Raw genomic sequence first — 25,986 nt, 5'->3', positions numbered from 1 at the left:
ATCTCTCCAACACATTCTTGATGTGGATGGAAACAGAGCAAACGCTAACACTGGTTTTGGGTTTTTTTTAATAAAAAGGATATGAAATATACAGTACAGTTAGTACTCGACTTACAACAGTTCATATAGTAACTGTTCAAAGTTATAACGGCACTGTAAAAAGTGACTTATGATCAGGGGTGGGATTCAAATAATTTAACAACCGGTTCTCTGCCCTAATGACTAGCTTGGTAGGTGTGGCTCGGTGGTCATGTGACCAGGTGGGCGTGGCTAACTCAACATCACTCACGTCGATGGGCGTTTCGACTTAGCTGTTACAATGCAATAAGGCAGGGATGAAATGCTACTGGTTCTGACCGGTTTGCTAGAACCAGTAGCAAAAAATGCTAAGGTTCGCCCAAACTGATAGTAAAAAAAACCCCACCTTTAAAAAGTGGGGGGAAAAGGTTCCGATGATAGCGCGGCACAGTCACAGTTGATTGTCACAGAAACTTTTTTTTCACTTTTTAAAGAATTTTTTACTACCTATTTGCCGGAACTGGTAGTAAAAAAAATGCTTTAAAAAGTGGTGGGGGGGAGGTTTCAACGATTGCACTGATCAGCTGTGAGCTGTGTGATTGTCAGAACCTCTTTCCCCCCCACACACTTTTTAAAGAATTTTTTTCCTGCCAATTCGGGTGAATAGGTAGGAAAAAATGCTTTGAAACATGCAAAAAACTTGGCCACACACCCCCAGTCATATGACCACCACCACCAAGCCACACCCACAGAACAGGTGGCAAAAAATAGATTTCACCACTGGAATAAGGGTTAAGCGGAGAGGCAGTTTCTGTAAGCAGGGCGATGAAGATGAGGCTAGAAACAACACCAGAATGTTTCCCTCCTGCCTTCCTTCCTTACAGGATTAGCCCTGTAAAGTGGAGAAAAACAACAAAAGGAGATTTCTTCCAACAACCGGTTCTCCCAACTGCTTAGAAAGTTAACAACTGGTACTCCCAAATAGGTACAAACCGGCTGAATCCCACCACTGGTTATGAGCATTTGTCACCCTTAATGACCATTGCCGTGATCACGGGTTTAAAATTCAGACACTTGGCAACAGGCTCAGATTTATGACGATTGCATTCCCCCAGGTTTATCTGATTCCCTTTTGCGACCTTCTGACAAGCAAAGTCAATGGGGAAGTCATATTCCCTTAACAACCGTGTTAGTAACTGGACAAATGCAGTCAATTCGCTTAACAATGGTGGCAAGATAACATAAAATGAGGCAAAACTCCCTTAACCACCACTGTCTCACTTAGCAACAGAATGTTTGGGCTCAGTTGTGGTCATAAGTCGAGGACTATCTATATATCTGAGTATTGTGAGTCCTCTAAAGTCGTCAATCTGAGAGAAGCCAGATTCACTTAAAAAACTGCCACACTAACTTAACAGCTGAAGCTGATTTACTTAACTGTGGCAAGAAAAGTTGTCAAATGTGGAAAAATTCACTGTCTCACTTAGCAACAGAAATTCTGGGCTCAATTGTGGTCGTAAGTTGAAGATTGCCTGCCCTTGGAAATCATGACACTAATAATTATCACAATCTATATTTGCTTGTCAGTGGTGTGTAGCATAGAATCACCTGCCCCATCAGAAATAGTTAGTAGAACTTATTTAGGCTACTCCATGTACCACATAATCTGTTCCCCTAATAATTCAGGCTATTTTAAATGACGTTTAAAGCCAACCCACATAAAATTGCCAAATAATGTAATTTTTGTCTGAGAACTTCAGCCACGTGATTGTTCTAAAGGTAGCATTAGTAGAGTCAATGGAGACAGGTATATGACGTAAAGCTCCATTAGATCTCCTTCTCATTATGATCTGCCTGTATCTCTTGGCAGCGAATAATTGGTACCCAACCTGGCCTGCTAAAGAAATTAGACCACTGAAAAATGAACCGGCTCATTCTCCTTACTTGGCTGGTTCAGTCAATTACCCGACTGTGAACGGCGTAGCACCACCAGGCTGGTCAGCAACCTGGACAAAAGATGGCAAGAGAAAGGAGAAACGTTGGGTGAAGTACGATGGGATCGGGCCAGTGGACGAGTCTGGGATGCCCCTTGCCTCTCGATCGGTGAGTTCTTGGAGGAACTGTAAACAGGATGGAAAACTCTACTTTTCAGTATCCTTCTTCAGTATATGGAGTTCAGGGTTGAGCTGCTAATCACATTCATGAATTCAGAGTGGGGTCTACGACAATTCACCATGGCCAACTCACCATGGGAGGGGTGAATGACAAAAATTAAAACATTATTTATTTTGAATCATTAAATTGAGTTGTTAAATTGTCCCGTGGCAAGTTAGCCGTGGCAAGTTGGTGTTCAATAAACCCTAAAGGTGAAGTAAAGGTTCCCCTCGCACATATGTGCTAGTTGTTCCTGACTCTAGAGGGTGGTGCTCATCTCCGTTTCAAAGCCGAAGAGCCAGCGCTGTCTGACGACATCTCAATGGTCATGTGGCTGGCATGACTAAAAGCCGAAAGCGCACGGAACACTGTTACCTTCCCACTAAAGGTTGTCCCTATTTTTCTACTAGCATTTTTATGTGTTTTTGAACTGCTAGATTGGCAGAAGCTGAGATAAGTAACTGGGGCTCACTGTTAAGCGGCGCTAGGGATTTGAACTGCTGAACTGCTGATCATTCTGATCGACAAGCTCAGCATCTTAACCACTAAGCTACCGCATCTTAGTGTAATGCTTTCCCTTTCATTTTCAACAGATAACATTTCTGTTTGAACTGCAATCAATACTATCCAGAGTATAGATTGTTCTCAATATAAAGTCATCTGCATCTAATTGGTCAAAATGGTGCGATGCATGTATTTCTGGGTACCAATAGAAGAGTCTATTTGCAGCACAGGGCTGTACAGCCATTGGGGCTATCTGAGCCAGGTTGTTTGCTTGCGAACATTTCATTATCCAACACATCAGTGCTAGTGAGTGTGGGGTTTGCTCCCTGTTTATATACAGTTGCTTGCCCTGTCAGGGTTGGTGGGGGTATGGTTTACTCCTCGGTAGTCCCTTAACTATTGTTTACTGCCTGATTGTTTGCTTGATCTGTTTGTCTCCTTTGATTAAGCTATTGTTTCTGCTTGATTGTTTGTCTAGTGTTAATCCCTGCTTATCTAGGTGTTGGCTACTAGAAAGGATGAGTTCTGGCCTTTTTATTTCCTATTATTTCTAAAGAATCCCAACCCTCTTCATTTTAAAAATACAATCCACTGCCAAGCTGTCACAGGTTGAGGACCTCTTGGATTAATTCCCAAACCATGAAAACCTGGGGCTGATTTGGCAAATGAATGAGAGCCATCTGTGCAGAAATGAGAGAAGAAGTGTGGCTTTCCCAATGTCCATGAATTACCACTCTAAGTATCTTTTACCATTGGCTCACGCTCGAAGCTGCTGAGATTTGTAGTTCAAATATCTCTTTAAAGCTGTAGGTTTGACACCCAGGATTTAAATTTATACAAATGTTGATCTGACATCAAGTGGTTTCCTTTTTTATATATACTGTATTTTTCAGAGTATAAGACGTACCTTTTTCCCTCAAAAAAGAGGCTGAAAATCTGGGTGCATCTTATACGCTGAATACAGCATTTTTGGCTTCCCGAAAACCTGCCCCCTTCACCCAAATGGCCATGCATTGCCTTTAGGAGGCCTTCAGAGTGCTCCTGGGGGCTGGGGAGGGCAGAAATGAGGGAAAATGGGCTGATTTTTACTAAATTCTGTCCTCCCCCCAGCCCCCAGGAGCACTCTCTAAGCCTCCTAAAGGCAATGCATGCCCTTTTTTGACAAAAAATTAGCCTGTTTTTGCTCATTTTTGCCCCCCCCAGAGCACTCTATAAGCCTCCTAAAGGCTACTCATGCCCCTTTTTTGAGGAGGGGGAATCTGGGCCGTTTTTGGGAGGTTTTCAGCATGCAAAACCTTTTTTAAAAAATTTGCCTCTTCAAAATCTTGGTGTGTCTTATAGTCTGAAAAATATGGTATATCATGTTCTTTCTTGTAGCAGCTATCAATCGGTACATCTTTACATACACGATTTTCCCTCTCAATACATTTCTATTCAGTTTCACATTTTTAACCCTCTTATTTCATTCTCTTTCACTTATCCATCATATGTTTGACTATTTACATCGGACAGACTTTGTTATTCTTCTACTAGCATGACATTTTTCCTAGATTTGTAACTCTTATCTTTTTATTATCTATTATCTATTACTATTATCGCTAATTTCAGTTTCTATCCTCCAACCTCCTGTGCCATTTTCCCCATATTAAATAATACTCCATCTCTTCCTTTCCTTGGATTTAGCTTGCCCATTTCAGCGCATTCTAGAATCTTTCGTATTATTTCATCCTCATTTGGTATCGTATTATTCTTCCATTTCTGTGTGAATGCTATTCTAGCCGCTGTGCTAATATGTAAGATTAAATATAAGGTCTCTTTATTGTATTTTGTCATTGTTATGCCTTATAAGAAAGTCTCAGGTTTCCAATCTATTTGCTTTTCTGTTATGGTTTCCAGCCAGTTTTTAATTTTTACCCAATATTTTTTGGCTGCCTCGCATGTCCACCATGTGTGGTAATATGTTCCATGTGCTTTCCCACACTTCCAACACTTTGGGGGTACGCTTGATGATATTTTTGCTAGTCTCGCGGGTGGTAGATGCCATCTATAGAACATTTTATAGAACATAGACATCAAATGGTTTCTGTGGTCTCATCAACATAAAAATACTTTCCTTGCAAAGAGTTGGCATAAAAATCTAACGCTGGGTTAATAGAGTGAAAAAAACCGAATGCTAGGTTAATATAAAACTGCAGTTTGCAAATTGAAAGCCAATCTTAAGAGTGAGTGGTCTTTTGCCCATTCACCATGACTCCCCAGGGGAATTTCTCTCTTTTTAAGTCCTTTAGCCTTGATCATAGATTTGGCATTTGCATCAAAGCTCTTGTTCCCTTACTAGGTTTGTAGCAAAGAAGGAAGCTCAAAGGGCTCCAGTTTGCAAGACACTTTACATTTGTATAACATTTACTTCATAGGTCAGTTATAGTCAGGGATGGGATTCAAATAATTTAACAACTGGTTCTCTGCCCTAATGACCAGCTGGGTAGGCATGGCTCGGTGGTCATGTGACTGGGTGGGCATGGCCAACACAACATCACTCATGTCAATGGGCTTTTTGCCTTAGCTGTTACAATATAATAAGGGTTAATCGGAGAGGCAGTTTCTGTAAGCAGGACAATCAAGATTAGACAATCAACAACACCAGAATGTTTCCTTCCTGCTTTCCTTACAGGATTAGCCCTGTAAAGTGGAAAAAAACAAAAGGAGATTTCTTCCAACAACCGGTTCTCTGAACTGCCTAGAAAATTAACAACCCGAATAGGTGCAAACTGGCTGAATCCCACTACTGAGTTATAGCCTCTATACCGCTTCAGAGTTCATCATTTACTTGCGATTTACAGAGTCAGCGTATTGTCCCCCAACAATCTGAATCCTCATTTTACGGACCTTGGAAGGATGAAATGCTAAGTCAACCTTGAGCTGGTCAGAATTGAACTTCTGGCAGTGGGCAGAGTCAGCCTGCAATACTGCATTCTAATCACTGCGCCAAAGTCTTCTTGCACTCCTCAGAGAAATTTACTTTTCCGTCATGTTACAGGATTGTTGAATTCCATGCAAAGATGTTGCCTAGTTCTTCACGGTATGTGTACTTTCATTCCCTCTTTCCTGCTACTGATTTTGTATATTTGTTTTGTATTGCAGAGTGTAGACAGTCCCAAGGACTGGTACCGCAGCATGTTCCAGCAAATGCACGGTAAACTTCCAGGTATGGGCTATCTCTTTTTTTCAAGTTTTAAAATTTTGTTTATTAAACATAAAACAATATCTACATAAACAGTGTGTTGCCCGGGGACAGTTAATTTTAAGAAATAATAATAGTAACAACAATGTTCATTACATTACTAATGTTCACGTAATAAAATAGCATTTGCTTATCCATTTTAGTGAACCTTCCTGATATAATTAATCATTCTCTTATGCTTTTAAATGTCTAACTTCTGCTTCTGCCAGTTAGCCATTGATAAAACAAATCCCATGTTAAAAAAGTACTCGGTTTCTCCCTTCTCCTTAATTTTAAGTGTTAATCTATCCATTTCTGCACATTCTATCAGGTATGGGCTTTTTCGAAGCATCCTCTTAATTTAGCAATAGCAATAACATTTAGAACACAGTGCTTTACAGCATTCTTTAAGTGGTTTACAGAGTGAGCCTCTTACCCCCAACAATCTGAGTCCTCATTTTACTGACCTTGGAAGGATGAAAGCCTCACTCAACCTTGAGCCGGTGAGAATTGAACTGCCAGCAGTCGGCAGTCAGCAGAATTAGCCTGCAGTACTGCCTTCTAATCACTGCACCACCACAGCTAATTTAGATCAGTGTATCAACCCCCAGCATGGCCAGCTGTGGAATTCTGGGAGTTGAAGTCCACAAGGTTGAGAAACAGTAATTTAGATCCGAAACCAATCTCAATCATTTTAGAATCTCTCTCCATTTGCAGTTTAAAGTAGTGTAGCGACACCCTGATAATTTCCATTTTCTCCCCTGCATGATGTTTACCTCATTTCATTCCTGGTTCACACATTAAACCACATGATTTCTTCACATTATGTACCAGGACAAAAATAGTCTTTTCCTCTTGAATCTCATATTGTTCCATCTTGTTTTCGGAGGTCTTCTAGTTCAAAACCTCCCCCCTCAGTTCAAGGCAGGTAAAGAGAATGGAATGAAATGGAGTAGAATGGAGTAGAATAGAATAGAATAGAATAGAATAGAATAGAATAGAATAGAATAGAAAATGGAATGGAGTAGAGTAGAGTAGAGTAGAATAGAAAATGGAATAGGAATAGCATAGCATAGCATAGAGTAGCATAGAATAGCATAGAATAGAAAATGGAATGGAATAGAGTTGAATAGAATAGAATAGAAAAGGGAATAGAAAGTGGAATGGAATGGAATAGAATAGAATAAAAATGGAATAGAGTACAGTAGAAAATGGATTGGGAATGGAATGGAATGGGATGGGATGGGATGGGATGGGACAGAAACAGAACAGAACAGAATTCTTTATTGGCCAAATGTGATTGGCCACACACAAGAAATTTGTCTTTGGTGCATAAGCTCTCAGTGTACATAAGGAGAATAAAATACATTCATCAAGAATAAAAAGATACAACACTTAGTCAAGGTTACTAATAAGCTATCAAATCATACTAGTAAACAATAAATACAATATAAATTGAAAGATACAAGCAACATGGTTATAGTCATAAGTGGGGAGTGTTAGATACTAGGAAGGCAGAGAAGAAGAATAGTAATACATTCTTGGTAAATTATTGACAGTGTTGTGGGAATTAGTTGTTAAGCAGAGTGATGGCATTCAGGAAAAAACTGTCCTTGTGTCTAGTTGTTCTAGTGTGCAGTGCCCGATAGCGTCATTTTGAGGGTAGGAGTTGAAACAATTTTTGTCTAGGATGTGAGGGGTCAGTAGATATCTTTACAGCCCTCTTTTTGACACATGCAGTGTACAGGTCCTCAATGGAAGGCAGGTTGGTAGCCATTGTTTTTTCTGCAGTTCTAATGATCCGTTGAAGTCTATGAAGTCTAATATTGGAAGACAGTTTTTATGTGCCCCCTCCCAATCCTTTTCTATGATAAGCTAGAGCTAGACATACCTAATTCCCTCAATCATTCATCATAAGATTTAACTTCCAGGTCCCTTATCATCTTTGTTGCTCTTCTCTGCAACTCTTTCATCTATTTCAGGGCAATAAAGCCAATAAGATTTGACAGAGGATCAGATGCAGAAAAGGCCAGGAATCTGCAGTGTGGATACAAATTTGATTATGTCTTTGTTTCCTGAAGTTGCATAGAGATACGGGTTACACTTTAACTCAATAGTGAGAAAGTGGCTGTGGAAACCATAACATGGGCACTGACTCCCTAGAGCCATGATGGCGAACCTATGGCAGGTGTGCCCGAAGTCACACACGGAGCCATGTTGCCTGGCATGCACAGCATTACCCGTTCCCCTTCTGGGTTTCTAGCACACATGCTGGCCTTTGTGCATGCAGCAGTGTTGGAAACCGGAAGAGTTGGTCTTCCGTTTTCTGGGGTGAGCATGAGTGCTAGCCAGCTAATTGGCGCCTGCGTGGCAGTAACCAGAAGGCTTACTAGCCTGTGCGCATGTGCTTGCTGGAAACCAGAAGTTCATTTTCCAGCGTGTGCATGCCCCCTGGGCAGCTCCTTTTCCTGGTTGCAGCCCATACGAGCGTCCACGAAGTATTCCCTTTTTGGCACCCGGGTGCCCTCCCCTACCCACACTCCCTTTTTGGCACTCGGTACCGAAAAGGTTCGCCCATCACTGCCCTAGAGAGATAAAAACAGCAAGGGACACAACAATTATTATGCATCCTCTAGTAGATAACAATCTCTATTCTGTACCATCTGTGAAGTTTCCAAAAGATGACCTAATTAATATTCTGGGAGTTTTTCCACATCATAATCTTATTTTGTCTGCCAAATGAAGCTTAGACCCAAAGTAAGATGCCCACTTTTTTCGCCTCCCTATTTGCACATTGGAAACACGGCTAGTTTCCTGTCACACTGCTATTCTTATAATCTGCAACTCACTCTTGAGATAGCAAACGCCCACTGCTTTTCCTCTTCATTTTCTCATCCACGATGAGTCAAAGGCATTGTGTGTGGCAGGAAACATAACCTATAGTGTGTTGTTGGAGATATAGAGCATAGGCAGTTCTTGACTGATCACCGCAATGGATCCCAGAATGTCTGTTGTTTAGTGAGACCTTTGTTAAGTGAGTTTTGTCTCATTTTACGACCTTCCTTGCCACAGTTGTTAAGTGGACCACTGCAAGCGTTAAGTTAGTAGCAGGCTGTTAAGTGAATCTGGCTTCCCCACTTAACAGATTGATTTTGCTTGTCAGAAGGCCGCAAAAGGGGATCACGTAATCCTGGGACACTGCAAGCGTCATAAATATGACTCAGTTGCTAAGTGTCTGAATGCTGATCACATGACCATGGGGATGCTACACAGAGAGAGAGAGGGGGGGGGGGAGAGAGAGAGATGTGGTGGCTCAGTGGCTAAGATGCTGAGCTTGTCTATCAGAAAGGTCGGCAGTTCGGCGGTTCAGCGGTTCGAATCCCTAGTGCTGCGTAACGGAGTGAGCTCCCGTTACTTGTCCCAGCTTCTGCCAACCTAGCAGTTCAAAAACATGTAAAACATGCAAGTAAAAAAATAGGGACCACCTTTGGTGGGAAGGTAACAATGTTTAGTCATGCTGGCCACAGGACACGGAGACATCTTTGGACAGCGCTGGCTCTTCAGCTTTGAAATAAACCTTTGGCTGAACCATCAAAACACTGGTTGGTTTTAGTCAAAATAAATCATAACTCTCAAACTGTTAAGGTGAGAATCTGTGATCTTCCTGCTACATTCCTTGATTTACATCTTACTGGGGCTTCAGTCCTCCCTAGCTCATATCTTAATTAAACTGACCGTCCTTTTGTTTGCTTTTTCCCCCTCCATATTCTTTGATAATAATAATCTGACTTTTGCATCCTCTGGTTGGTACTTAACTTAAGTAGCAACTGGAGTCAACAACTGGTATCCTTGAGCAACTAATAGGCCATGATGGGGCCATGGCTAATACCTGGTTTAGGCCTCTCGTGATTCCTTTTTTCCTTTCTGGCTAACACTCTAAATGAGGGGTGTCCAAACTTGGGAACTTTAAGACTTGTAGACTTCAACTCCTGCTGGCTGGGGAATTCTGGGAGTTGAAGTCCACAAGTCTTAAAGTTCCCAAGTTTGGACACCCCTGCTATAAATAGATCCCACCAAATTTGTCCAACCTAATAGTCCTTTAGGAGATTAATTTAATTTGGAGCTTTGCAGGGTTTTTAAACCCAGCCATTTCTTTCTGCTCAGAGCACTGCAAATTTGTAAACCATGAAGGAAAGTAGGGTAGGGAATCCGTTAGCTTTAGTCCTCTTAAATATAGAGCCCTGCTCCCATGGACTTCTCTCTTCTCTTTCAGAATCAGATCTGGATTGGGATCCCTACAAATCAAGAGGTACATATTGTTTTTCTGCTTTTGAACATGCTCCCTTGCTCTCTATTGGGAAATGTTTGGCCGTTGTATGTTGAATAAAGGATTTCCCAGGAATGGCATCGTAACAGCAATTTGTGGGGTTTTAGTATTGAGAGAAAAGGATTGTCCGTCGCATCCAGTGACAGTTTTGTCTCCTCCAGATCACGACCCTCCAGAGCTGATGAAAAAGAACCAACCTCCACAGATAACCTCAAGCAGTTCCTCCCACCAAAAGAATTGGTGAGTAGAAACATGGAAGATGTGAGTCTTCCCTTGTGACGGATGGCAACCCACCAACATACAGAAGGACAGAAAAAACCATATGAACATCAGAAATAAATATGGGATTGAATATTGTTCTGATCTAGGCTTCCTAAAAGCACGAAGCCAGCTCCTCATCCTGATAAAACCTCTTTTATTTAGGTTAAAGGGAATTCTTCTCCAGCAAAGTCCTGGCCAACAGTCTTTCACGAGATTTCACAACTACAGACCTTTATCAGGCTTGGAGAGCTGCCAGGCCGATATCTTCCAAACGCCACACTGTAGCAACAATTACTTGGCCAGAAGTCAGGAACAGATTTTCACCCTAATGGATTGAACTCATTGTTTCCTGCAAACTCTACTCCCCTTTCACTCCTCTTTATTCCATATGGGAGGGGCCATTCCAGTGGTGGGATTCAGCCAGTTCGCACTTATTCGGGAGAACCGGTTGTTAACTTTCTAAGCAGTTCGGAGAACTGGTTGTTGGAAGAAATCTCCTTTTTAATTTTTTCCCCTCTTTACAGGGCTAATCCTATAAGGAAGGCAGGAAGGAAACATTCTGGTGTTGTTTCTAGCCTAATCTTTATTGCCCTGCTTACAGAAACTGCCTCTCCGGTTAACCCTTATGACATTGTAACAGCTAAGGCGAAGTGCCCATTGACCTGAGTGACATTGAGTTGGCCATGCCCACATGGTCACATGACCACTGAGCCCCGCCTACCCAGCTGGTTATTAGGGCAGAGAACCGATTGTTAAATTATTTGAATCCCACCACTGGGCCATTCATCATCCACCTGTGGCCTTACTCCCAAGTCAACCCTTGTTCCTTAGCTGTTCCCTTCTCCTGGCAGCTCTGCACATGCACATATCAGGAACAGGCTCCAGCTGTTCTTAGGCCCCACTGATCTGATAACTGTCAGATGGCTTCATCTCTGCCTCCGACACAAAGCCCTCATCAGAGCCTTCCCCAGACTCCAGGACTGGCCCATGTTCCTCCCCAACCTCCTCACTGTCTGAGACTGCCCCCAGCTCTGCTGGCTGCTGGTGGGCCACAACAGATATAAAGATATGAGATTATGCACTTTCTTGGTATATCTACTTTACAAATGTAAGCTTATTTGTAACGCAATCCCATGCAATTATTCAGAAGTGAGGTCCATTTCAGTCAGTGGGACTTTAGTGCAAGTGAATCTGAGACTTAAATATTTTAGGGAAGTGTGAAGCATTTGGGAAGCATTCAACAAGTTTTGAGGAAAGTAAATTGTGCCCCCTGAAATATTGGAGGCATCCTTGTTCCCAAATTCTGTGTCATCTTTACTGAATTAGTGTTTTGCATCTGGCACTGGGCAATGGACTGAAAAACTAATTAGACCCTGCAAGTCTAAAATTAGTCCATTCTTGGAATAATTCATCAATTTGAATCCATGCCTATTCCAGTGCCCAACTATGACACTAGAGGGAGATGTGAGATTTTAAACATGAGACAGATTTATCTGTAAAATGTATAAATGTGCCCTTGCTGTTATCCCCACGATTTTCAGATGAATATGTGCACTACTTTGCTTGTGTTTGAAGTGCTATCAGGTGGCAATGGGAGGTCCCTGTGTGGTGGTTGCAGCTTTATTGTTTCACAACACGCAACGTCAACCACAATCTACCATTTACCAAGAAATGTGGGTGTACTGATACTCCCAGAGGATATGTAGGGAGGGAATGTAGTTGTAAAGGCACAAAAATGGCCTTCTAGACTATTGTAACAATCCTTTCCTGCTGCAGACAGTCTCTGCTAATGTGGATCTTTGCAAATACAAGACAGGAAGTTATTGGGGCCAAAGGGAGACAAGGCACATCATGCAGAGCAGAGGTGGGTTCTTACCAGTTCGCACCTATTTGGTAGAACCGGTTCGTCAAATCTACTGAACCAATTAGAAGATGTTCCACCAGTGGACCCGGAAAGCAGGCCACACCTACAGAAGAGGTTCCAAATTTTTTTGAAACCCACCACTGGTTCTTGAATATTATTATTCTACACTATCATGCTCATATTTATAAAACTCAGTGCCTCTGTGAAAGGTAAGGATGACTACTGCGTTTGTGGTGCAATCAGAACATTGCGTGTGTTGAAGTTGTTTTAACGCAAACCAAAGATGCTTTTTAAAAAACAAGTTTACATCATATTCTTATGCATGCCAGTTCTGTGTGTGAGGTAATGTAAGGTGGTTCTGACAAGTGTTGTCGGCATCTTCATATCCGGTCACATGGGCGGCAAGCCACTCCCATCCGGTCACATGGGCGGCAAGCCACTCCCACAAAGGAGGCCACACCCACAGAGTAGGTTCGAACAATTTTTGAAACCCACCACTGATGCAGAGCATTAAAAGCCGAGGTGGCGCAGTGATTAGAATGCAGTACTGTAGGCTGCTTCAGCTGACTGCTAGCTGCAGTTCAGCAGTTCGAATCTCACCAGGCTCAAGGCTGACTCAGCTTTCCATCCTTCCGAGGTGGGTGAAACAAGGACCCAGATTGTTGGGGGCAAGAGGCTGACTCTGAAGACCGCTTAGAGAGGGCTGTGAAGCACTGTGAAGCGGTATATAAGTTTAAGTGCTAAGTGATATTGAGGGTCTCCCATCTTTCTTTTGCAGGAGTAATTGGGAAACTGCAGATGCCTCCAGCAACCAGCCCAGGAGCATTTTTGATTATGAACCCGGGAAGTCGTCCATCCTTGATCATCCTACTTTGGTATGCAGACCCTTAGCTTAGTTTGTGGCAGTGTGTTCATTGATAGAACAATCAGTAGGGCCAACTACTGTATTTTTCAGAGTATAAGATGCACCTTTTTCCCTCAAAAAAGAGGCTGAAAATCTGGGTGTGTCTTATACTCTGAATACAATGTTTTTGGCCTCCTGAAACCCCACCCCCTTCACCAAAAAGGCATACATAGCCTTTAGGGGGCTTCCAGATTGCTCCTGGGGGCTGGGGAGGGCAGAAATGAGCGAAATACGGACCATTTTTTGCTCATTCCTCCCCAGCCCCCAGGAGCACTCTATGAAGAGCCAAGGTGGCGCAGTGGTTAAATGCAGCACTGCAGGCTACTGCTAGATCAGCAGGTCAGCGGTTCAAATCTCACCGGCTCAGGGTTGACTCAGCCTTCCATCCTTCCGAGGTGGGTAAAATGAGGACCCAGATTGTTGGGGGCAATATGCTGACTCTCTGTAAACCGCTTAGAGAGGCCTGAAAGGCCTATGAAGCGGTATACAAGTCTACTGCTAATAATAAGCCTCCTAAAGGCTATGCATGCCCTTTTTTGACAAAAAAGGGGACAATTTTTGTGAAAAACGGGCTGTTTTGGGGAGGTCTGCAGAGTGCAAAACCCTTTTAAAAAAAATTTGCCTCTTCAAAATCTTGGTATGTCTTATACTCCGGTGTGTCTTATACTCTGAAAAATATGGTAATGTCGGAACTAGGTCTTGTGTAGCAGCAGTCAATGGAAGTACAGTGGAATATTGAAATAGGGAAATCATGCATGTTTCTTGCAAGTAAATCTCATTGACCTCGTGAAACATTAAAGGATGCCACATGTGGTCAGAAGTTTCTGAGCTGAAACTGAATATAAGGGAAAGCAGATGTTGAACAATAGTTGTAACAGCATATGGAAAATTGGCCTCTGGAGTGGGAAGGCCCATCCTGTTTTGCATCCTCCTAATTCAAGCCCAAGGACCATTGTCCCACATGATTAATTTTTAACACATTACAAAAATATGTTGAGATTTTGGAAAAAGTGCAAAGAAGAGCAACTAAGACGATTAAAGGCCTGGAGACAATAACAGGAAGAACAGCTTCAGGAATTGGGTTTGGCTAGTCTAGGGAAAAGAAGGACTATGGGGAACATGATAGCAGTATTCCAGGATCTGAGAGGTTGCCATAAAGAGAAGGAGGTCAACGTATTCTCCAAAGCACCTGAAGGCAGGACAAGAAGCAACAGATGGAAACTAATCAAGGGGAGAAGCAACCTGAAACTAAGGAGAAACTTCCCAACAGTGAGGACAATTAACTAGTGGAAGAGTTTGCCTCCAAGAACCATGGGTGTTTTAAAGCTCTTCAGGGCATCGGACCTGGTTACCTGAGAGACTGCCTCCTGCCAATTACCTCCCAAAGACCGATTAGATTGCACAGACTAGGCCTTCTCCGGATTCCATCTGCCAGCCAATGTCGGCTGGTGACACCCCGGGGGAGAGCCTTCTCTGTTGCAGCTCCGGGCCTCTGGAACGAGCTCCCCGTGGAAATCCGGACCCTCACTACCCTTCCGGCCTTCCGCAAAGCGACTAAGACCTGGCTAAGAGCAGGTCTGGGGCTGTTGAGTTGTCCAGCCCCACTTCAGGTTTGTGACTGTTGTGTAATTTTAAACTGTTGTTTATTTTTTATATATCCCCCCTCCCTTTTATTGTAAGCCTCCCTGAGTCTCTTTGAGAGTGGGCGGCATACAAAATTTAATAAATAAATAAATAAATCACTGGAGGTTTTTAAAAAAGAGACTGGACAGTCACTTGTCTGAAATGGTATCGGGTCTCCTGCTTGAGCAGGGGGTCAGACTAGAAGACCTCCAAGGTCCCTCCCGGCTCTATTCTGATTGTCCCAAATCTGAATTGTCTCTAATTCTGCATTCTTTTCACTGAGGTTTTAATTTGCCCATTACAGGCCAAGGAACCCTTAACGCCATCTTCAGCCCGATGCCCATCACCCTCTCTGCCAATTGAGGTGAGTCCTTTCTGAAATGCAGGGGGGGGGGAAATGCACATTTAGCCTCTGGCCACGTTAAGTCAGAAGCAGCCAAGCATATGCTATCAACTTCCTTGGGAAAAAAAACAACAACTGAGGTTTGGGAGGCGAACGTAGCCAGCAAAATGGGATGGTTCTCCCAAGACGCCTGGAGTGCAGCTGTGTTTACTGGCTTCCATGGCGCAGGGTCCTTTGTTATTTCCTCCCCCCTCCTCCTCTGCCTTGAAGATTATGCTCCACGCTGCAAATAGGCTGCCAAGAACTTCAGACAAGAATGCAACAGGTCAGGGTTGAGAGCGAATGAGATACGGGGCTGTCTACGATTCTGAAAACCAGGTGCCCCTTTTTGGGGGCTAGAGTTAAGATGATGGATCCACTGTCTTTAAAAAAAACATTGGTCTGTGCCCATACAGTTCAGGAAAAACCAGTTTCCATTCTTAATTAGTAGGGAAGTGGTGGCTCGGTGGCTAAGACACTGAGCTTTTCTGTCAGAAAGGTCGGCAGTTTGGTGGTTCAAATCCCTAGCACTGCCTAATGGAGTGAGCTCCCATTACTTGTCTCAGCTTCTGCCAACCTAGCAGTTCAAAAGCACGTAAAAATGCAAGTAGAAAAATAGGTACCACCTTTGGTGGGAAGGTAACAGCGTTCCGTGTGTCTTTGGCGTTTAGTCATGACCATCACATGACCACAGAGATGTCTTCGGACAGCCCTGGCTCTTCAGCTTTGAAACGGAGATGAGCACCGCCCCCTAGAGTCAGGAACGACTATCACAATTATGCGAGGGGAAACTTTATCTTTACCTAAGATCATGGACCCACTGTCTTTTTGAAAAATTGCCTCTGCCTATACAGCTCAGGAAAAGCCAGTTTTCATTCTGAATTATGAACATTCACTTTCAAATCTACTAGGGTAGATTTAAAAAAAAATAAAATAGAGAGATTTTGAAATGTTGAATTCAGTGTTCATTATCGTGCTGCACTATCCTTGAACTAGGCATGGCATTACCCTGCGGCATTGAAGCATTATAATTTCTGTTTCTGAAATTATCAACTTCACTGTAATCTTAATTTCAGTGTAAATACAAAGCGTTCCCTCATTTACCCCAGCCGCTCCGTTTTTTTAAAAACTCCGGCTTACAATGTAATGCATAACAGATGCTAGACATGATATTGGTGCCTCCACAAACGACTTCCAGTGGGGAGACATATTCTTCTGATGCGGGGGGGGGGGGGAGACTATGAAAGACTAAAAGGATGGTTATAAATTAAAATGCTTGCAGAGGATTTAAGTTCCTGCCAATACAGATTCCACAGTAATGAACATTTTTATGGACACGTCAAATTATCCAATTCTTTCCAGGGTTAGTTTGAAAATATTTGATGCCTCCCACAATAGAGTTATGCCCTTCCTCCCTTCCTTCCTTCCTTCCTTCCTTCCTTCCTTCCTTCCTCCCTTCCTTTCATTTCTTCCTTCCTCTCTTCCTTCCTCTCTCTCGCTTACTTTCTTTTTTATTTCTTTCTAGCTTGCTTGCTTGCTTTCTCTCTCCCCCTCCTTCTTTCTTTCTTTCTCTTTTTTCTTTCTTTCTAGCTTTCTTGCTTTCTCTCTCTCCCTCTCCCCTTCCTCCCTCCCTCCTTCCCTCCATCTTTCTTTCTTTCTTTTTCTTGCTTTCTTTCTCTCTTTTTTTCTCTCTCCTTCCTTCCTTCCTTTGCTTCCTTCATCTCTCTCCATCTCTCTGTCTCTCTCTTTCTTTTTTCTTTCTTTCCAACTTGCTTGCTTGCTCTCTCTCTCTCTCCTTCTTTCCCTCCCTCCCTTCCTCTTTTTTTTTTTTTTTTTTTTTTGCTTTTGTATCAGTCTTGATTCCTAGCAACTGCCTAGACAAATCCCTACAATTTTCTTGGCAAGATTTTTGCCTTTACCCTGAGAGGGCTGGGAGAGAATATAGAATAAAATACCAGAGTTGAAAGGGACCTTGGAGGTCATCTAGTCCAACCTCCTGCTCAAGCAGGAGACCCTCCACCATTTCAGACAAATGGCTGTCCAGTCACTTCTTGAAAGCCTCCAGTGATGAAGCAGAACTGCTCCTGGTCACCTAGAAGTCCGATCTCCCAGTTTCTGGCCTGCTTCCTCTAACCATTGCACCAACTGGCTCTCAACCCCTTCCATATTGCACTTTAAACCAATAAGCAGGATTGTGTAATCCATATAATGAACAGCTGTAGCCTAACCTGATTAAATTCAAAATGAAACCACTGAAGGAAAAGGCATGTAGGTTATGCATTTAAAAAAAGGAAGGTCTCTTCCTCTGAATTCCAAAATTCGGGCATCTGTTCCATTCCAACAAAGTCCTGAGTTAACCTAAGTGGTGCTGCCAGGAAGAGAAGAAGACCTCAGCAAGGTTTTGGGAGGACCAAAGAACATTGCAAGATACTTTCCCCTATGACTCTTCTGCTCTCTCAGTCCCAAACAATGGAACTGGCATCTTTGCCCTTCCTTCCTTCCTTCCTTTCTCCCTCCCTCCCTCTCTTCTTCCTTCCTTCTTTCCTCCCTCTCTCCCTTTCTTCTACCTTTCCCTCCGTCCCTCCCTCCCACCTTTCCTTCCCTCCTGCCTTCCTTCCTTCATCCCTCGCTCCCTTTCTTCTTCCTCCCTCTCTCTCTCCCTCCCACCCTTCCTTCTTTCATTCCTTCCTTCCTTTCTCCCTCCCTCCCTTTCTTTCTTTCTTTCTTTCTTTCTTTCTTTCTTCCTGCCTCCCTCCCTCTCTCCCTCCCTTTCTTCTTCCTCCCTTCCTGTCTTCTTTCCTCCATCCCTCCCTTTCTTCTTCCTTCTTCCCTCCCTCCCTTCCTTTCTTTCTTTCTTTCTTTCTTTCTTTCTTTCTTTCTTCCTGTCTTCCTGCCTTCCTCCCTCCTTCCATTTCTTCTTCCCTCTTTCTTTCTTTCTTCCTTCCTTCCTTCCTTCCTTCCTTCCTTCCTTCCTTCCTTCCTTCCTGATTGACTGACTTCCCACTGTCACTCCCTTGGACAATGTCCCACAATTCTCCATTAAAAGTGCTCCTTTTCATAAAATCCAGTTAGCTTAATTTCCTGGGATAGGTAAAACTGACCTTTTATCAGTTTTTGCTTAACAGTCCTTCCTTTTAAAATACCCCTGTGGAAATTACAGACTTGTGTTGCGGTTAATAGTAAAAGCAAAACCATAAACAAACAAACATGCTTTAAGCTGCACCCTGACTCAATGTTTCTCCATGGAAAAACACACTGCATAGAGAAAATATTCCAGGAGGGGGATGCTGAAAACCCACTCTAGACATTTGTCTGAAGCACACTACTACTATTATTATTATACAATTGTATCACAGTGGCCAGTTGTTTCGCCGGATTTGGCATTGGTTACTAGTCGGGTTCCACCCAGGGACCTAGGATGTCGTAACGTATTTTCATAATATGCGTGCAGATCCAAGCAGTGCGGCTTTTTGCATTTGACTGATGGTGATTTTGTCAATTTTTAATTGTTTTAAATGTAATTCCAGTGCTTTTGGAATAGCACCCAGTGTGCCGATTACCACTGGAATGACCACTGCTGGTTTGTGCCATAATCGTTGAATTTTGATTTTTAAGTCCTGGTATTTCACGATTTTTTCAGATTCCTTCTCGTTGACCCTGCTATCACCTGGTATTGCGATGTCTATGATTGTAACCTTATTTTTCTCAACCAGTGTGATGTCTGGTGTATTATGCGCCAGTATTTTGTCTGTTTGTATGCGAAAATCCCACAAGATCTTGACCATCTGATTTTCGGTGACTTTTTCAGGCTGATGTTCCCACCAGTTTGTTGCTATTTTAATATTATAATTTTTGCACAAATTCCAATAGATAATTTGTGCTACTGAATTGTGCCGCAATTTATAATCAGTCTGCGCGATTTTTTACAGCAACTGAGAATGTGATCAACAGTTTCATCAGCTTCTTTGCAAAGTCTGCATTTGGCATCATCAGAGGATTTTTCGATTTTGGCCTTAATAGCATTTGTGCGGATAGCTTGTTCTTGCGCAGCCAGAACAACAACAACAACAACAACAACAACAACAACAACAACAATTTACATACTGGAATCTTTTACAAGATTGTAAGAGAGAGCATTTCCTCCTGAATGCACACCTATAACTTGCAGTTTTGCATTCCTTGTGTCTACCTCTCTTCCAATCTTTCAGTTAGAGCCTTGGGGCAGCATTCATGTGGGCGCTTTCACCGGCTGCCCTTTCCAACAAAGCGGGTATCAGGTGGATGGCATTGTGTAACTTCGATTTAAGGAGCCGTTTGGGGAGCAGGGAGTACAGACCGACTCCACCCATGCTGGCAGGGACCAGAGCCTGGCCCCTTGGCACTGCAGTGGGCACGACTCACCCTTGTCGGCATGCTTCCCTCTTGACTCATCCAGACAGCCGTGGGGTTCTTGGCTTTCTTCGCGGGGTCTCAGCAGCCCCGCAGTGACACTCTTAAAGCTGCATGTTTCTTTCTCTCTCCTCTGCCAGGAGCTTCTGGAGAAGGAACTGAAGCAGCTCAACGAAGAGTTGGACCAGGATATTAGAAACCTGGAGCAACAGGAACTTATCCGCAAGGTAAAGCTTCCCTCCCACTTCCTATTTGCTTCTTCTCCCACTGCGTGGCATAGCATAGACAATACATTCATAAAGGGAGTTTGGACTCAGAACCAATGACCTCCAGCGTGGCCTTCGGAGCCCTTCCAAATATTATTGAATATTTTTTTAAAAGGGAGGAAAGGAATGTTGTTAAATGCAAGGGTGGAATGCTGTTTTTCCAATATATTTTATTGAATTGAAATGTGAAAAACTCAGTTGTTTTTCTAGGCCTTACAAATACCAACATAGGGTTATAATGGCATTGTTAGAAACCCCCCCACCCACTCCATGATCTATGTCGCTCCCCTCTGGGAGGAGGTTTCGAAGTATTTCTAGCAGGATTACTAGATTCTGTAACAGCTTTGTTCCTTAATGCCACTCGTCTTGTAAACTCGCAGGGTCCTTTCCCCCCTGCCAAGTAGAGTAGGGTAGAGTAGTAAAATGAGAATAGAGTAGAGTAGAGTAGTAAAATGAAAATAGAGTAGAATAGAATAGAATAGTAAAATGAGAATAGAGTAGAGTAGAATGGAATAGAATAGTAAAATGAGAATAGAGTAGAATAGAATAGAATAGAAGAGTTGGAAGGGACCTTGAGGTCTTCTAGTCCAACCCAGTGCTGAGGCAGGAAACCCTACCTTGTTTCAGACAAATGGTTGTCCAATCTCTTCTTAAAGACTTCCAGTGTTGGAGCCTTCACAACTTCTGGAGGCAAGTTGTTCCACTGGTTAATTGTTCTAACTGTCAGGAAATTTCTTCTTAGTTCTAAGTTGCTTCTCCCCTTGATTAGTTTCAATGTATATTTATACATTTGAACTAGACTGTGACGTTTCCCTGTGTTGTGAGTGTGTGTGTGCGCGCATAACAGCTATCTTTTGAGAGCTGATTGCAATGACATTTCATTTTAATGTATTAGACTTAGACTAACTTTATGGCCAATTTGAATGTACACCAATCGGCATACACTAAAATGAAATTTCATTGCATACAGCTTTTTAAGGGTCTCCACCTCCAATATAGACTAAATAAACAAGACTGAACAAACAAACACATAAATAAATACAAAATTATCCATATGCCTACATATAGTATATATACGTAAGCTGATTGGTGTGCATTTAAAGTGACAGTAAAGTTTTTATTCTATTTTAGCTTAGAACCTGTGCTTTCATCTCCCTTGTGATCTTGTGCTAAGCTGGGATCCACTTGAGTCTTCCTATTGGCTCTCAGCACTTTCTAAATTGATCTGTTTCATTTCAGATTATTATTGGTTTTAGAGGACTCGCAATCCTCAGATATATAGCTAATCCTTGACTTACAACCACAGTGGAGCCTGAAATTTCTGTTGCTAAGCGAGACAGTGGTGCTTAAGGCAGCTTTGCCTCACTTTACAAAGTTTGCTGCCACTGTTGTTAAGTGAATGACTGCATTTGTCAAGTTAGTAACACGGTTGCTAAGTGAATCTGGCTTCCCCATTGACTTTGCTTGTCAGGAAGTTGCAAAAGATGATCACAGGACTCAGGAACACTGCAGCTGTCATAAATATGAAGCAGTTGCCAAACATTCTAATTTTGAATGCTGCAAAGTGTGAAAAACAGTCATAAATTATTTTTTTCCAGTGCTGTTGTAATAGCAATAGCACTTAGACTTATATACTGCTTCACAGTGCTTTACAGCCCTCTCTAAGCAGTTTATAAAGTCAGTATATTGCACCCCCAATTTTGCCCCTCATTTTATCGACTTGGAAGGATGGAAGGCTGAGTCGACCTTGAGCCAGGATTGAACTGCTGGCAGTCGGCAGAGTTTGCCTGCAATGCTGCATTCTAATCACTGGGAAGAAAGGAAAGAAGGAAGGAAGGAAAGAAGGGGTGAAATTCAGCAGGTTCTGGAGAACAAGTAGTAGAAATTTTGAGTAGTTCCGAGAACTGGTAAATACCACCTCTGATTGGCCCCAAAGTGGGGTGAGAATAGAGATTTTGCAGTATCTTCCCCCTGCCATGCCTACCAAGCCACACCCATAGTAAAAAAATTGAATTTCATCACTGAAGGAAAGTAATAGCACTCAGACTTGTATACTGCTTTAAAGTGCTTTACAGTCATCTTTAAGTGATTTACAGAGTCAGCATTTTGTCCCCCCCCCCCCAAAAAAATCTGGGTCCTCATTTTACCCACCTTGGAAAGATGGAAGGCTGAGACAACCTTGAGCTTGGTAAGGATCGAGCTCCAGACTGTGGGCAGAGTTAGCCTGCAAAGCTGCATTCTAATCAGTGGGAGGGAGGGAGGGAGGGAGGGAAGGAAGGAAATAGCACTTAGACTTATATACCACTTCGTAGTGCTTTTACAGCTTTACAGTTTTATAAAGTCAGCCTATTTGCCCCTAACAATCTGGAAAAGGACGGTGAGCCGGTGACATTTGAACTGGCAAACTGTTGCAATTCGAGGACTCCCTGTAACCATATTTTTTAAAAAAATCACATAATCTATTTCGTTGGCTGCACTTTCATGCCTTTAACAGGAGTCCACCCTAAAAGTCTCATTCTGGCATGCCTCTTCCTGAAATGATCAGCTTAACTCTGCGTGTAAAAGACTAAAGAAAAACAAACAAAGTTTTTTTAAGGACACACATAAACATAAATAGCAGTCTTAAATAAAAGGTTGACCACAGTAGCTATTCATAGCCTTCTGTTGGTCTAGTCTTCCCTTTGTGTCTCTCCACCTGTATTTGTTTAATGAAGTCAGATATTGATGTTTATTCCATATTCCACAGCTACAGCAGAGAAGGATCAGACACAATCTGATGCTGTATGTTGTATATTTTTTTATTTTAAGTTTTTTATTTTTTAATACAGCTTTACACATATTATAGAAACAGTGTTGAGTCTTTTACGTCCTCTCATTTACATAATACATTTTAACCTCATAGCTTGGTTTTCACTTTCAGCCGAATTATTTTCTTCCATTATTTTCCATTTTTTATACTCATTTTTTCTTAGTACATAAACAATATCTTCAATTGTCCCTTCAAAAATTGCACCAAATTATCATTCCCTATAGATCTATTTTACTATAAACAATAGATATCTTCTAGTTACTTTTTGACATAGAAAGCATTTCTTTCATTTTTTTCTACAATTAACAATGTATTATACTTTCTTTATTTCTTAATGAGTTGCATAACAATACCAATCATACTACTATTCCCTTTAATCTACTAACACATGTTATGTAGTATGTTTTATTGCCTATCCATTGGTATTGTCAGTCGAGGTGGTCCTTGATGGAGAACCACAATTGAATTTCTATTGCTAAGTTAAACAGTTGTTTAACTTAAGCGAGTTTGGCTTCATTTAAGACTTTTCTAGCCACAGCTGTTAAGTGAATCACTGCAGTTGTTAAATTAGTAGCAGGGTTGTTAAGTGAGTCTGGCTACCCCAATGACTTGGCTTGTCAGACGGTCGCAAAAGGAGATCACATGACCCAGGGATTCTGCAACCGTCATAAATATGAACCAATTGCCAAGTGTCTGAATTTTGATCACATGACCACGGGGATGCTGCAACAGTCATAGGTGTGAAAAACAACCTTGTCAATTTTGTTGGTGCCGTTGTAACTTCAAACAGTCACTAAATGGTGGTAAGTTGAGAACTACCTATAGTTTCTTCTAGCAACATAGGTGACATTGAATGAATAAATAGAGTAGAATAGAGTAGAATAGAATAGAATATGGAGTACAATAGAATAGAATAGATATTGGAATATAGAATAGAATAGAACAGAATAGAATAGAACAGAATAGAATAGAATTCTTTGTTGGCCAAATATGATTGGACACACAAAGAATTTGTCTTTTGTCACAACAGCACCATAAAAGTGATTTATGGTCATTTTTCCCCCTTATGACTTTTGCAGCATCCCCATAGTCACACGATCAAAATTCAGATGCTTGGCAACTGCTTCATATTTATGGCAATTGCAGAGGTCTTTTCAGACTTGTGGAAAAGCACGCCAAAAGTGGGGGGAGTGCTGGTCATGTGCGCATGCACGCTGGGGTCGTGCACATAGCATTATGGGTGTGGCACACCTGCACACGCCCCCCTGTGCTCCCCCTGCTTTTTGCACATGAGTCGAAAAAGGTTCGCCCTCACTGCCCTAGACCAAACTGTACTATTTTCTCCAGCTGTTTGCATTAATATTGCTTTGTATTCTATTGTTTTCAATTGTTTCATGCTGTACTGTATACCTCCCAGAGTTATACCAGAATTGGGCAGCCTATACATTTAATAAGTGAGTAAATTATAAATAAAACCTCTATACATGTATACAAGGGAACACAGTGGCTCAGAGGCTGACACTGAGCTTGTAGATCAGAAACATCTGCAGTTTGGCGGTTCGAATCCCTAGTGCCATGTAACGGAGTGAGCTCCTGTGACTTGTCCCAGCTTCTGCCAATAATTATCCTAAATAATAATGACTTAATTAACCCATTATTTAATTCTAGAAATTAATTCTAAAAATCTCCTAGAAATTAATTCTAGGGGACGCAGTGCCTCAGTGGCTAAGATGCTGAGCTTGTCGGTCAGAAAGGTCAGCGGTTCAAATCCCTAGCACCGCATAACTGAATGAGCTCCCGTTACTTCTCCCAGCTTCTGCCATCCTAGCATTTCGAAAGCATGTTAAAAAGGCAAGTAGAAAAATAGGTATCACCTTTGATGGGAAGGTAACAGTGTTTCGTGCACCTTTGGCATTTAGTCATGCCGGCCACATGACCACAGAGACGTCTTCGGACAGCGCTGGCTCTTCAGCTTTGAAATGGAGATGAGCATTGCCCCCTAGAGTCGGGAACGACTAATACATATGTGAGAGGGGAACATTTACATATATATATATATAGGAAGCCTTAGCAATTGGGATAATTTAGTGACATACGGGCAACAGACCAGAGGCTGACACATTGTGTGAATGTGCCTTCATGTACCTTGTTACCACATCTTTTTAGGGTTGCAACCCCATTATTCTGTAATGTCTGAAATTAAAATATTTTTTATTTGTTATTAATTTTTTCTGCTGTCCTTCTCACCATCTCAGACGGTTTTATAAATGGTGTGAAATGAAGTAGAATTAAAAATCCCTCCCAAATTAAAGCAGATAGGAAACAGGCTAGGCTGTTGTTATTTATGTATATTATTTTTATTTATTTATTAAATTTATATGCCATGCATCCAGAGGTGGTATGCTGCTAGTTTGTACCGGTTCAGGCGAAGTGGTAGTGGCGGCAGTGCTAGGCTCCATCTATCCACCCAGACATTATCAAGGACCTTCTGCGCATGCGCAGGTTTAGTGCATGCGCAGAAGGTTCAGTGCATGCCCAGATGAGTGCTCCCACTACCAAACCAGTAGTGATGAAAATAGAATGCCATCTCTGCAGTTACCAAGCAAGTCCAGGCATCTTACATTAATTATCATAAAACAATACATAAATCAATAAAAAAAACCTTAGCCACGTGATTTCTAGGTGATTTTGAGCCAATCCTCCTCTCTCAGCTCAACCCACCTCACAAGGTTGTTGTTGTGGGGGGAAATAGGAGGAGGAAGGAAGATTGTGCGCATTGGGTATCTTTGCTTCCTTGAGTTATTTGTAAAAATAATTTTAAAAGGCGGGATAGAAATAAATAAAATATAAGCAGTGAAAAGTTAGAAATATTAAAACATCAAGCATTGAAAATTAGAAACCTGAACATTAACAAAGGAAATAGAATTCAGTAACAGTACCACCCAGTTCAAAGGGACCTTGGAGGTCATCTAGTCCAATCCCCTACTCAAGCAGGAGACCCTACAGCCTTTCAGAGAAATGCTTGTTTGCAATCTTCTTAAAAACCTCCAGTGTTGGAACATAGCCGCAACATCTGCACTTAAATCTAATTAAGATTAATTCATTGTTTAATTAATAATTATTAAGAACAATTAATCTTATTAATAATTAAGATTAATTGTTCTCGCTGTCAGGAAATTTCTTCTTAAGAGTTTAGAAATGTCTCAGATTATTTTGAAAAGGGAGTTTTGTCCCTGGACATTTGATGGGATTAGTTAAAAAAAAA

At 42.0% G+C, this 25,986-nt stretch overlaps 1 protein-coding gene across 5 annotated transcripts in view; it reads left to right on the top strand.

Moving 5' to 3' along the window:
• Positions 1-25,986, top strand: part of SORBS3 (sorbin and SH3 domain containing 3) — a 96,395-nt gene that overhangs the window by 36,562 nt on the left and 33,847 nt on the right. For all 5 annotated transcript variants that reach the window (XM_032229607.1, XM_032229608.1, XM_032229611.1 and 2 more), the window contains 7 exons: positions 1,889-2,121; positions 5,818-5,881; positions 10,170-10,205; positions 10,385-10,463; positions 13,127-13,223; positions 15,180-15,239; positions 19,787-19,873. In XM_032229607.1, the coding sequence (XP_032085498.1) occupies positions 1,889-2,121; positions 5,818-5,881; positions 10,170-10,205; positions 10,385-10,463; positions 13,127-13,223; positions 15,180-15,239; positions 19,787-19,873 (656 nt within the window). The remainder of the gene's footprint in view (positions 1-1,888; positions 2,122-5,817; positions 5,882-10,169; positions 10,206-10,384; positions 10,464-13,126; positions 13,224-15,179; positions 15,240-19,786; positions 19,874-25,986) is intronic.

The sequence above is a fragment of the Thamnophis elegans genome, chromosome 13 (genome assembly GCF_009769535.1).
Source record: "Thamnophis elegans isolate rThaEle1 chromosome 13, rThaEle1.pri, whole genome shotgun sequence".
NCBI lineage: Eukaryota > Metazoa > Chordata > Lepidosauria > Squamata > Colubridae > Thamnophis > Thamnophis elegans.
The sequence above is the reverse complement of the archived record's forward strand: the minus strand, read 5'-3'. Positions and strand labels throughout refer to the sequence as shown.